The 13,526-nt window shown below is 35.5% G+C and overlaps 1 protein-coding gene across 3 annotated transcripts in view; it reads left to right on the forward strand.

Moving 5' to 3' along the window:
• Positions 1 to 13,526, forward strand: part of DST (dystonin) — a 277,490-nt gene that overhangs the window by 139,297 nt on the left and 124,667 nt on the right. For 2 of the 3 annotated variants that reach the window (XM_029962798.1, XM_029962797.1), the window contains 7 exons: positions 59 to 197; positions 1,021 to 1,214; positions 3,464 to 3,626; positions 4,318 to 4,401; positions 4,492 to 4,599; positions 5,322 to 5,420; positions 7,283 to 8,476. In XM_029962798.1, the coding sequence (XP_029818658.1) occupies positions 59 to 197; positions 1,021 to 1,214; positions 3,464 to 3,626; positions 4,318 to 4,401; positions 4,492 to 4,599; positions 5,322 to 5,420; positions 7,283 to 8,476 (1,981 nt within the window). The remainder of the gene's footprint in view (positions 1 to 58; positions 198 to 1,020; positions 1,215 to 3,463; positions 3,627 to 4,317; positions 4,402 to 4,491; positions 4,600 to 5,321; positions 5,421 to 7,282; positions 8,477 to 13,526) is intronic. The other variant, XM_029962799.1, reaches the window with a different exon arrangement.

Here is a 13,526-nt window from a genome sequence, read left to right on the forward strand (position 1 = left end):
CAAGTGTGTTGAATGTTGTTATTGATGGTTCAGTTAACAGGAGATTACTGTTTTTCAGATTAAAAACTATAAATTTGGTCCTGACGAACACCCAAACAGCAGAATCATTAGTGAAACACTATGAAACTAAGTTGTGTGAAGAAGAGGCAGTAATGGCTGACAAAAACCATATTGAAAACCTGATGGGTACATTAAAGGTAAGAGTTTGCTGGTGCTTTCTCATGGGCAAATAAAAAAATAAGACAAAAAGTATCTATCTTGTAACACCTGACTTGGTTATGCTATACTGTATAGTGTATCAAAAATTGGCTTGTGTATTTAGTTTTAGCCTTCATTGGGATTGACATCTCAAAAAACTATTACTTCAGAGCATTAGGAATTGGATAGTTTGAAAGCATGTTCCTGCTGTTACAAAATGCTGTGAAGTATTTGAACTTCCAAGCGTGGCACTTGTTAATGCTGCAGTAAGATTTTTTCTCTTCACAAGGTATCATATACGTAAGGTAACATAAACATAGAGTTATATTTATGTTATATAAACATGACCACACTAGCATTCCTACTATTGCTATAATATATTAATCAGGCTTTCCTAGGAAGCTGGGCATATATCTTTGAGAAATGGAAAGATTGAACTTAAGCATTTTTTGTTTGCTGTATATACCTCATTTTGATATTGCAAAATATGAGTAATGCTTTTATTTGTTAGAGTGATTGGCATCTACCTAATGATTTTTTTGAAAGATGTAGTTTATGAAGTAATTGTGTTAATTTAATGGCTCTGTTTTGATCTACGTGTCTTAGGGGTTGCTGTTGCTAAGAATTATTTTGCGTTTTATAGCTATTACTTGCTACAGACCCATTCTGGTACCGTTTGAGTATTTGAGCAAGCAGAAGTGAAATATTAATTAAAACATTTTGATTGATTAATTTATACATTTTACTCATGCAAAATACTAATTTATAAAACAGTGTCATAATTTATGAGTTATTTACAATTTTTCATTTCTCATATACTAGCAATGGAGATCTGAAGTAGATGAAAAAAGACAAACATTCCATGCCTTAGAGGATGAACTGCAGAAGGCAAAGATGATCAGTGATCAGATGTTTAAAATGCACAAGGAACGTGATCTTGACTTTGACTGGCATAAAGAAAAAGTGGACCAGTTGGCTGAGAGGTGGCAAAATGTTCATTGTCAAATTGAAAATAGGTTTGTGTAACTTTTTATTATAAATTGTTCATGTTCTATACTGGTTTTATTATTTCTGAGGAAAAATAATCAGAAATTCATACTAAAACAGGTCTGAATAGTTTTCTGAGCTGTTTTTGAAATTTGCTAAGATGAATACCTGTTTTGTGCTGCTGACATCATTGCCTGACTTTTCAACAGGCATTGTCTGTGACTATTAAGCACCAAAAGATGATCAAGATTATTTACTTACACCTTACCGATACATAGTAGAGATACATTCTCTTTCTTCTTCTTCTTCAAAAAAAAAACCAACAGAAAAAACCTATAGAAGTGGCTGGCAGTCCTATGGAAATACCATCTGTTTCTCCTCGTAATTAGTTCTGCCAGGCTAAACTGATGAAGTGATTCATCAGTTATGATTGGACTCATGTTAATTTGCTTTTGATGATTCAAGTGCTAAGTCTGGAAGTCCTTAGCTTCCATTGACTTCTGTGATAATTTTGATGCAATAACTTTTTGGTGAAGTGCCTCTTTTTTTTTTTTATGTGTGTGTGTGTGCGCAGCCTCAATATCCAGTTGAGATGTTGCTCTAAATTCAAACCTTTACTGTCAAGTTGATATTGAAAAATGTTACTCAAATACACAAGCCTATACAGATGTGCAGATACAGCAGAACACACCTACCTGTAGTTCTGAAGGAGATGTCCATACATGACTTTCCAGGAAATACTTTTGACTTCAGCCTCTACAGTTCTGTTTCCCATATGTAAAGGAAGCAGAACTGTAGAGACTGAAGGACAAAATATAAGCAAGTTGAAGAAGTCTGTACTATACAGTCTGAATTTATTTTCTTTAAAATGTACTTCAGTTTGTCATTTTAGATAACCTGAACAAGAGCGTTGAAGATAGTGCTGTTGATATAAAAGTTCACAAAACAACCTGTCACATTTTTGTCCTTCTTTTCTAAGGGGTGAATATCCATTCAGGTGCAATACTGAAGTTTTTCACTTGCAATTAACTAATTTAGTTAATTTTTCATCATTTGATAGTTTAACATAATTTAAATGATTAAACAGTGGGTTTATGAGTTACTGAAATTTCCTTATTTCCTCAGAGAGTAAACATGAACCACATGCTTTCCTCACAGGACTCCATCCTGAATAGACTATGCTGAAAAATGGCTGTTAAAGCGTAGTGGCTTCTGGTGTAAACAAGACAGACTGTGGTAGCTGCAGCACAGAGCTGTAAAGAGGCTGCTTTCTGCAAATGTTATCTCTGCTGCTTCCTACCAGCTTAACACTGATGATCATTATACAAAAAATATGTACAAATATTGGCTGCAGTTACCATGATCCTTTCTCTTTTTCATGGTTATTAGCTTTAAAACATGCTTAAGTATGAAACCTGAGTAATACAATTTCCTTTGCTTGCTCTTTTTGGTATCTTAAGAACAACGCTAGAGTGATTCCAAGTATTCATTCCTAGTCAAACTGTAAAAAGCTGTGTAATAAGTATGTTTATCCTGCAGTGTTGAGTGGTCATATTTATATGATCTTTTAAGTAGAATCTTAGAATATCCTGAGTTGGAAGGGAGCCACAAGGATCAAGTGTAACTCCTGGCTCTGCACAGAGCAACTGCCAAAATCACACCATGATAATGTGTAACAGTATAAGGATCGTGAAAGAAGAAGTCAGTATTTCTATCAGTATGAAAATGAATTTGAAAAAATACACAGAACTCTCTTTACAGGTCAAAACCATGATTTAAAAATGGCCATACAGGATTGATTACTTTTGAGCATTAGCAGTCTTCAGTTTTAGTGTAATTCTGTTGTTCTGTGGGCACAAAGTATATGCTACTGCTACTTAACTCCAGCACAGCACACTTCTTCTTGTCCCATAGGTCACATTTGAAATACTCTCTCTTCTTGTAACAGAATTGATTGCTGTTGCAGAGCCCTCCCTCTTCCTTATGGTTTCCTGTGCTCATTGAGTTTCAAGCAGATGAGCACAATAATAAGGGATATAAGCAGAGCTTCTTCTGTAGTAGGATCCTTCCTGGATGTCCTTTATGACAAATGAAAAGGCTTCATGAAGCCGGGAGTCTTGGTGTTTGAGAAGTGAATTTACTGTTTATTGAGTTTTATTTTAGTATGTTTAAAGTGTGAGTTGTAGCAGAGTTAAGGCATTCAAACCCTTTAAAGTTGCATTTTTTGTCTTTAATAATCATCTTCTCCCCCTTTACCTATCTTCTAAAATAAAATCAGGTTGCGTGACTTAGAAGGTATTAATAAATCTCTGAAGTATTATAAAGATACTTACAATTCTTTGGACACTTGGATTCAACAAGTAGAAGATACTCAGCGAAAGATTCAAGAAATACACCCTGAAAATAGCAAAGCATTGGCTAAACAGTTGAACCAACATAAGGTATGAAAGGGATGTCCTTGTGGAAAAGCACTGCTGTAATGACCAAAGAATTATAATATCAGTTTAACCCAGTGATGTCAGTCTTCTTTATTATTAGGTGCTTGTATCCATCAACCCTTACTGTAAAATGCCAAGTAATCATGAGATTATATGATTTTATGTTTATAATGCAGCCATGGGTATATCACTGATGATTGTAATTTTATAGACCAGATTGTGTGGTCTTCAAATCTGCAAAGAAGATCAAAACCTTAAAAATTCTGGACTCTTCTTATCACATAATTTTGTATTCAGTACTGCTCTTGGTATTTATGGATGTAGAAATATTTTCATGGAAGCAGACCTAAACTTAACAGCTGTCTTCTGCAAGAAGGAAATGCAACTTCAATAAGAGACAAAATAACAAATTATATGCATGAAATAGTGTATTCCTGATTTTGGTTTAAGTTCACTCACCACCCATTAAAGCTGGCAGATTTTTTCACTTCTTTTGTACCATAAATCTGACGAAGCTCAGGCTTGAGCATAATTACTTGTACACGCATGGATAGGAGCATATTAAATGTTTGATAAACTAGATGTTAGATAAGCATCTACTTATGTTAGATGATGCCAGATAAAGTAAAAATGTTAATTATAATAGTAATAAAAATAACTTTTTAAGATAATTATGTAGATTCATATTTTACAGATGCTGGTTTCTGAGATTGAAATGAAACAAAGCAAAATAGACGAATGCCAGAAGTATTCAGAGCAATACTCTGCTGCTGTGAAGGTAACAAATAACATTACACTTGTAATCCTATTGTTTTAGTGTCAGTATCACGTGGGATGCCAATCATTTAGTGTATTTTCTCTTTTACAGGACTATGAGTTACAGACCATGACCTACAGAGCTATGGTTGACTCCCAACAAAAATCTCCAGTGAAGCGCCGAAGAATACAAAGCTCATCAGACTTCATTATTCAAGAGGTAAATGGATTTCTTGTGACAGGAAAATGTGCGTCTTTGCTTAAAACAGCGTAAACACAAGAGTAGGTTTTTGGATTTATTAATTATTAAATAGGATAACCCAAGCAAGATTATTTTTTTCTCTATATGTGATATGATAAATATTCTCTTGGTCATTGTGCTGTATTTAGGCAACAAAACTGTATATTGCAGTTGATGAACAAAAGTAATCCAAATAATAAAAAGCTGTATGAGAATTTTACCTCAGGAAAACTATTCATTACTACCTCTGGGCTGGACCTTGATCACAGTAAACAGGGTCAGCGTTCATCTTGACTAAGGTAAAACTTACCAGATCTGGACGTTTTGACAGATTCCAAGGCAAATTAGCCTCATTTGGGTGGGAAAGATAAATCTGCCTCTCTGATAACTGTAAGAGAGAGGAATAGTGACCAGCACTGCTTGCCCCTCTTATAAGGGGCAGTTTTGGCTGTGAAGTCAAAACACTGTCTTCTATTTCTTCTCTTTATGGATCTCCTCATAGATCCTTAGGATTTATTAGTGCAAGTGGACCCTGTCGATGGCATTAAACTTTAGAATCAAACTTAGGACTTTGGATTCTACAATCAGAATTTTGAGATGAGAATTGGGATAGGTTCTAGATTAGTGTTTATCACTTATTTTGAGGTTAATTGGAGTGTTTTCCTTTGTCGTACCTCTCTCCCCCCTTTGTTTCTCTCTAGTTCATGGATTTACGGACTCGTTATACTGCCTTGGTGACCTTGATGACCCAATACATTAAGTTTGCAGGTGACTCTTTGAAAAGACTGGAGGAGGAAGAGGTAGGTCCTTCCCTGTCAGTCAACCAAGCAAATAGAACATCTAGGCAAACAAACAGCAATATACCTGTTGGAATGATTCACAAAACTAAAATTTGTTATGTAGTGCACATTATACAGGAATGTAGCTCCGTACCATCCATACATGTTGCCAGTTCCTCCAGCTAAAAGGATCATGTGATTCACTAAATTCTGATGGAGACATAGCTACATACATTCAATTTTAATACTTTAATATATTAGGGCTTGATCTTTTGTATAAATGCAGACATTAAGATGAGGACAAACTTACTGTGCATGCACCATTGATATCCTGTGTAGGCCTCTTAATATTCCATAGTATGCATTCTGGTCCACTTAACAACATGTAAGGAAGTTCTTTTAACAGGGAGGTATGATGCCCTCTTAATTAATTTCTGAAATGTCTTTGACATTTTCAGATACTTTTTTCCATTTGTCCTTCTACCACATTGTTTCCTTGGGGTCAAACAGCATTTTATTTATACTTCATGTTGAATCTTATTAACAAGAGTAGGTTACTGAAGTTAGAGTATTCAAAATACATGTTTCCTGGAGAGTCAGCCTTCCAAATAATTGAGAAAAAATACTTCTGAATTCTTCACTTTCTTTTGAAATCTTTCTTTCTGGAAGAGATTATATATAGTCATTCTTTAAGGACTACATTATTTTAGTATAAACTTTATAAATTGGATTAAATTGAAGAACACTATCATATGGGTATAAATTTTAATGTTATTGTTACAGGAAAAAAACAGAGTTCTATAATTCTGGTGCTGGCTTTGTCTTTATTGGCTTTTCTTGCTATTAAATTACCTCTGAACCAACTGTAACACTAACAGCATTGCATCTTTGTGCATCAAGTGGTGGAGCAAACTGATGGAAATATATAATATTTGTTGCTAAGTAACCATCATAACTGAAGATTTAGTATGACTTATAAAGTTAATGTCATCAAAGATAAAAAGTCAAGCAAAGAACAAGGATCAGGAAACCTGTGAATGTCAATAGGCTTCATGTTCTTCAAGAACAAATGGAATTTCTCAAAACGTTTTGAGTTTCAGTCTGCTCTGAGTCTCCAGTACTGCTTTTTTGGAAATCCAATACTCCCCATCTTCCCTCCTCATCCACTCCCTGGCAGCTTTCTAAATTTTTGGTAGCTTCTTTGAAGATAACTTAAGCAGGTTTCCAGTCTCAAAATAATATGATGGGTTTTTTCTTTGCAATCAGAGTAGCAAATCAGAAAAATAATAATCCTTTTCAAAGGAGGAATGATATTTTTTTTTTTCTTTTGGGATCAGACTTCTGAAGTCTGTGATTGTTCCAAGATTTTCTTTCATGCCAATCTTCTTTCCTAACTCTCAGTATTGGCATTAAGAATGCACAGAATAAAGAAAAAATAAGATGCTTTCTGTGATATCTCAATTTAATCCATATGCTGTCATGCTCAGAGTTTACCAGAAGAGAGTGAACTCCAGCAACCTGTGAAGTCAGCCGAAGTCTTTCAACGTTTGGATGGCAATGAAGCTGTTGAACTGAGAGAGGAAAATAAACCTAATGAATGCACGATGGATGTGAAATATTTGCAAAAAGATAACTCTTCCAGTAAACCTGAACACACAGAAAATAAATTGGAAATTGACAGGAGAAAATTAAATGTAGACAGATATGATAAAATCAAAACTGATAGAATATTAAAGCAACTTTTAAATTTCAGTGGTCAAGAAAGTAGCATTAGTGGCAACAGAGACAATAAGCTACATAGAGAGCAGGAGAGTTTAAGGGGTTTTGGTAATCAAAGTAAAGAAGAAAAAAATGGCAGAAAAGATTTTTTTGTTTCATCTCAGGTCCGTGTGAGTGTGAATAATGATCCTGGTGAAATGTTAAATGAGAAAATTGTTAATGGAGAAAGATGGAAAACAGAGGGAATATCAAAGAAGTTGCCTGGAGTGGAAATTATACACAAAACCACAGGAAAAAAGAATTCAAGAAAGGCAGGGAGTGATGTTTCAACAAAGGAAGAATGTGAGTTGCAATCAGAAACTAATTTTGAGCTAACAATGAAGAAAGCTGAAGTCACTCCAGAAGCTGGAAAGCATGCCCTTGGTATCAGCCCTCACAAACAGCAATATTTTTCACCTCATTTCGAATGTCAGCATAAAGAACATTGCCTTACAGAAAGCAATAGCCACAATACTTTAAACTCTGAAGACAGAGAGTTTCAAGTGTGTTATGAAAAAGATGATTCTCTTTCAGGTGCAAGGGATGCAACATCTCTAGAGAAAGTTGCATCCTCTTTCAGAGAGCTGACAGTGCGCAGTGGAAGTGAAAAAACAAAGTTAAATTTACAATCTATGAGCAATCCAGATGTTTATTGTAATGTTGAAACAGATACTGTCAAACTGCAGAGAGAATCTCTGGATAAAAGTTATTTCCTAGTAGAAAACAAAATCCTAGAAAAATCAAATTTAAATCCAAATGAAGCCAAGAGTACAATGCAAGAAATTCCAGCTGTTTCTTCAGGAAATGTTTCAGAGACCCATTATGCAGAAAAAGTCTCTGAATCTTATCCATTAGATTTTGAAGTGTCACCAGTGCAGAATGATCAAAGTTTAGGTACAGAAAATGCTGGTGATTTAAATGCAGATTTTGGCCTCTCAAAAATTATTTCTGGAGAAGAGGATTATTTTCCATTATCAGAACATGGATTAACAAAAAAGCTTTTGAGTCAAAATGAGAAACTAAGTGTGAAGAAAATATCAGAGGGCAACATTTATGGTTTGGGCAACATAAATATAAGTGGGAAGAAGCAGAGTGGAGAAGACAGGTTAGAAGAGGGTCAGAAATGTAAAAATTTATTGCTAGTTGCAGAAATGATCGGTAGAGATGAGGCTCATAGCACAAATGTACCCAGAAAAAACACTAAGCTCCAGAAGACATTTTGGGAAAAATTAGGGAAAAGAACCTCATTTGAAAAAAAAGAAAAGCAAAAAAAAAGAGACAAAGATAATGAAGAGAAAAGAAGCACAACTATTATTAAGGTACCAGAGTTTTTATGCAATGCAAATAAAACAGTTAATCTAAGAATGATTCTAAATCAATCCAAATCAACATTTGAATCTCAAAATATGTCAAGTGATTTAAGGTTGATTGAACATAATTTAAACAATGAATATGCGAATTATGTATCAATTACTGTGCATTTTGAGATACCTAATTTTAAAATTCCTAGACATTTATTTTTATATTTATTTTGTGTTACTATTTGCCATCCTTTTCTCCACCCAGCTGATGCTCAGCCATGTTGATTAGCAAAAATGAAATCTAAGAAGATATAGGTTGTGACTGTATCTGTATTTTTAGTTCTTCTTTTTCAAGCATAATACATTAGATTTTGTGTCTATGGGAGCATAAGAGATCTGATAACAAATCAATTTAAACATTTTGTTTCCATTGGGGGCTGTTCAAAATTTTAATACAGAGAAATATGGAGACGAATTGAGGAAGCTGCCTTTGCATTAGCCTTTTAGGAAACGTTTCATATATCATGTGAAGAATGAAGTAAATCTGGCAATTTTAACTAACCTGACATTTTGTTTGTTTGAAAATGTTGCTATAATTACCCTTCGTGCCCTGTTTTTATGATCACAGGAATATAGAGGGTTTCTTACCTCATGTTAGCTCATATTTGGTATCTTAACACCATAATAATGCTAATAAGGACAAGGTATGTATAGCTTCAACCATATTATTACTGGTGATTGCACATCTTGCTTGTAAGACTTGCCCTGGATCTGCTGATATACGGAGACTACTAGCCAACCAGTTTTCACTAGGATTTCCTAATTGCCATGTTTATACTTCTGTGCTTACAATGCAGAGCAGCTGTGCTCTTACCAGTCCCCTGGCTGCGCCAGTGGAGGCATTGGGACTGTGGAGCACACTATGGATCAGAGACGTGCTGGGGTTTATATACTTCTCTTTCTTGAGCTGTTGCACTGTTTCTGTTCTTGGAGGGGAGTTCAGAACATGTGTGTTATTTTTGCTTGCAAGCCCTAGTCCTTCGTCCAGTTTCCGCTGAACTGATCCACAAATGGTAGACCACTTTTCTTCTTGAGGATTCTTGCACACTCTGTTTGGCTTACTGTTTGCTCTGCCTATTTGTTTGGAGAGAAAGCCTATGTGAGCTGTTTGGCATTGCTTACTGCTAAGAGGCATCTGACTGAAATGAGAGCCTTCAGGACCTCTTTGCTTTGTGAATGTCTTTGTCAAGGGTTTCATATTTGGCTAATGGTAACTTCCTGAAACCTTCAAGAGAAGGTGATGGTGGTGGGAACTGCTCATCCTACTTTCTGGACATACCTTATATATGAGTAAGTATTTTCCCTTCTGCTTTTCCAAGAGCCTAATATGTTTCCTATGTTGCATTACAAAAAGTACATTCCAACTTATCTTTACTCTTTTACAGATTTTAAAGAACAAGGAAGCGTCAACACGTCAGGCATATTCAGATCTAATGGCACAGCAAAGTAACACAATTGATGAGAATAAAAAACTCATAGGAAAGGTAAAAACACTTGAGGAGATGTTGGAGAATATGAAGAAGCAAAAAATCCAAGTGGAACAGGAGCTCCCTAAAGTGAGGGAAGCTGCAGAAAAAGAGCGGAAGAAGCAGCAAAAGGACATGGAAGAAATCTGTCTTCAGAAGACCAAGGCTGAGCAAGAGGCAAAGCAGTGTCGTATAGATCTAGAGAGCATGGAGAAAGAGAAAGCAGATGCAGAGCAGGAGCTGGAGTGTGTAAGGCAGTTCATTTTTCAGGCAGAGACTCAAAGAAGTGTACTGGAGGAAAACCTCCGTGCTTTTCGAAATCAAATAGAAGAAAGTACCTTTACCAGAAGAAACTTGGAAGAACTTCTAAGAAGAAAAGATACTAATCTTTATGATTTAGAGGAACAAAAAAAAACCTTAATGCAGGAGCTGAAGAAAAAAACAGACGGAGAGGAGAAACTTATGAAGCTCATCAAGCAAATGGAACAAGATCTTGAATTTAAAGGGAACCTATCAGAAATAAAACTGCAAGAAAGAGAAAAAACTGAAGCTAGAAGGAAAGTTGTTGAAGGAAGATACTCTGTAACTAGAGAAACCTCCCTGCCAACTTTCACTGCTGGGCAGGGCAGTCAGTGTAGGACTGACTCTGAAATTACAAGTTTCCAGAAGAAACTAGAAGCCAAAAAAGTAGAAGAGCTTAAACAGAAGATAGATGACTTAACCCTTGCTAACAAAAAAGCTGATAAAACTATTAAAGACCTGAAATATGAACTGAATGAAATTGAGCTTCAAAAATCATCAACAGAAGAAAAGTCTCGTTTATTAAAAGAAAAACTAGATAAAGTCAATAGTGAGCTTAAATGCCTAAAAATTAAGTTGGAGGAAAAAGACCAAGTAGAGCAGGGGTATTTGCAACAGTTGAAAGAACTGGACAGGCAGCTACAGAGAGCCACAGGTAAAGCTGAAGAGGTGATGCAAGAAGCTATGGATCTTAAGAAAATTAAGATCAACTATCAGGAGGAGCTGAAATCTGTTCAACAAGAGAAGACACAGCTAAAAAGAGAAGTAGAGGAATTAACCAGATCACAGACAAAAACTGAAATCACTATCAAACATTTAAATTCACAAATCAGTTCTCTTCAAAAAGAGAAACTGGCAGCTGAACACAGAACACAGTCATGCAAAGGAGAAGCAAATAATCTTCAAGACCAATATAAGAAAATTAAGGAACAGTTGCTTCAAAAAACAAAAGTAGAGAAAGAAAACCAACAGGAAATTCAGATGCTTAAAAATGAATTAGCCAAAAGCACTCAGTTGTCAGAAACATTGAAACGACAGATAGAGGACCTTAATAAATGGAATACTGAAACAAAACTACTGATGAAACAAATTCAATCTGAATCAGAGAAGATGGCTTTGGAAAAACAAAATATTCAGAGGAAAAATGAGGCATTAAAAGCCCTAGCAGATGGTTTCAAAGAACAATTGCACACAACAAATGAACAATTGCACAAGCAAACAATAATTGAACAAGAATTCATGTGTAAAATTAAAGGCCTAGAAGTTGATCTAGCAAAAACAAGAGACCTAGCTAGTGAATATAAACAAAAGTGTGATAAACAAAGTGCTTCCACCTTAACCATTAACCAGGAGGTTAAAAATTTAAATGCTCAAATGAATGCTCTAGCCATGGAAAAGAGAGTGAGTGAGCAGAAGATTCAACTACAACAAACTCATATACAAGACTTAAGTAGCAAATTAAAAAAATTGCAGGATGAGCTCCATCAGAAAACTCTGGACGAACAGATGGCACGCAAGAAGATGATTCTGTTTCAGGAAGAATCCATTAAGTTTAAACACTCTGCAGAGGAATTTAGGAAAAAAGTTGAAAAATTACTAGAATCCCATAGCATCACAGAAAAAGACATTTCTGGCATAAAACTAGAATGTGTTGCTCTTCAGCAGGAAAAGCATATGGCTGAGGAAAACATCATGTTGTACAAGAGGCAAATGGAAGATCTGCAAGAAAGGCTTAAAAAATGTCATGAACAACTACAGCAAGGGAAGCAGGCTGAAATGGACTATCACCAGAAGTGCAGGAAACTTGAGGAAGAATTGGAAGTGCAGAAGCGCACGGTTGAGAACTTGAAACAGAAAATGGATCTGCAGGTCAGGGAGAGTGAACACAGGTTTCTTTTGTTACAGAATGAAGTTCAGCAAAGTAATAAGCTCCAAGATTCTGGATTTAAATTGAGCTGTGAGAGAAGAGGGAATGATTTCAATTACCCGAGTGATGCTGCAGCTAAAGAATGTGAACAGCTTCCTCCACATACAAAACCAAGCTCACCTTTGTTAAGGCAGAAACAGGAGAGATCAGGTTTTAAATCTGATCAAATAGAAGAAAATACATTGTACATGAGTGCTGATGATAAAATACCGAGAGAGGTGCAGTTTCAGATGTCAACCATAAACCAATCATTAGAAGATTCAAGCTCACAGTCTTTTACAGAGTTTGTTTCACAAATGAGTACACAGTTCCACATAACTTTTGATAAAGCAAGCCAAATATCTGGAACCACTGAAAAGGACACACTGAGAAACAGGAACCTACACAGTTCCAGACAAACTATTAGACATGGAGAAGACACAAAACATGAATTAGGAGTGGTAAAACTGCATCCCTTGGAGGTACACACTACATTTTGTGAGGATTTGCCTTCCTAGTCTGCTCTTTATTATAGTCTGTTTGTTCGTTTTTAGTTATACTTTATCACTACTCTCTCTAATGTTCCTGCCTTGGTGAAGGGAACCCCTTCATTCTTATGCAACACAAAAAGCTTTTCATTAGACCTCAGTACCAGATTCTTTAATATCTAAGAAACATTATTTTAAAAGTTTGCATTGGAAATAGAAATTCACATACACCATTGTATCATTAATGGTCAAAATAAGCTTTGATTAACAGTAGTGGGTTCACATAGTAGCAACAACAGTTATTGATGCTTAGTCTAGTTATATTCCTGTTTTTGAATAAATATTTAAAATGGCAAATGCACTTTAAAACTCTAACTATCTGTGTTTCTTTTCTCTCTAATGCTAGTAGCAGTTCTCCTTTTTGACTTGCATTCAAGTTCTCCCTTTGATTTCTCTGGTGGTGGATTTAGGAGTGAATTACGTACAGAACAGTCTGAAGTTGTATTTCTCACTGTGTCAAAAAATTCCTATTTACAGATAGTGAAGAACAAGCACTATGACATGCATGTTGAACTCACAACATTAAACCAAGAAAATGACAAGACGTTTGGTAATGAAGAGAGAATGTTTGAGGAATACAAAACATCCGAAGGGTTTAGGAAAGAAGACTTTGCAAAGATGAGCTCTTTCTTAGGGGAAGAGATTTTGAGAACTGTTGATGATGCTACTCAGCAGGAATATTTTACAGAGGAGTATGATGCTATTAAATTTGAAGGTCTCCGACATGATGTAACTGCCAGACAGTTGATCGAAGTCAAACTTTTAGACAGGCTGACAGCTGAGCAGCT

The sequence above is a fragment of the Manacus vitellinus genome, unplaced genomic scaffold (genome assembly GCF_001715985.3).
Source record: "Manacus vitellinus isolate BGI_N305 unplaced genomic scaffold, ASM171598v3 scaffold_4_pilon, whole genome shotgun sequence".
Classification (NCBI taxonomy): Eukaryota; Metazoa; Chordata; class Aves; order Passeriformes; family Pipridae; genus Manacus; species Manacus vitellinus.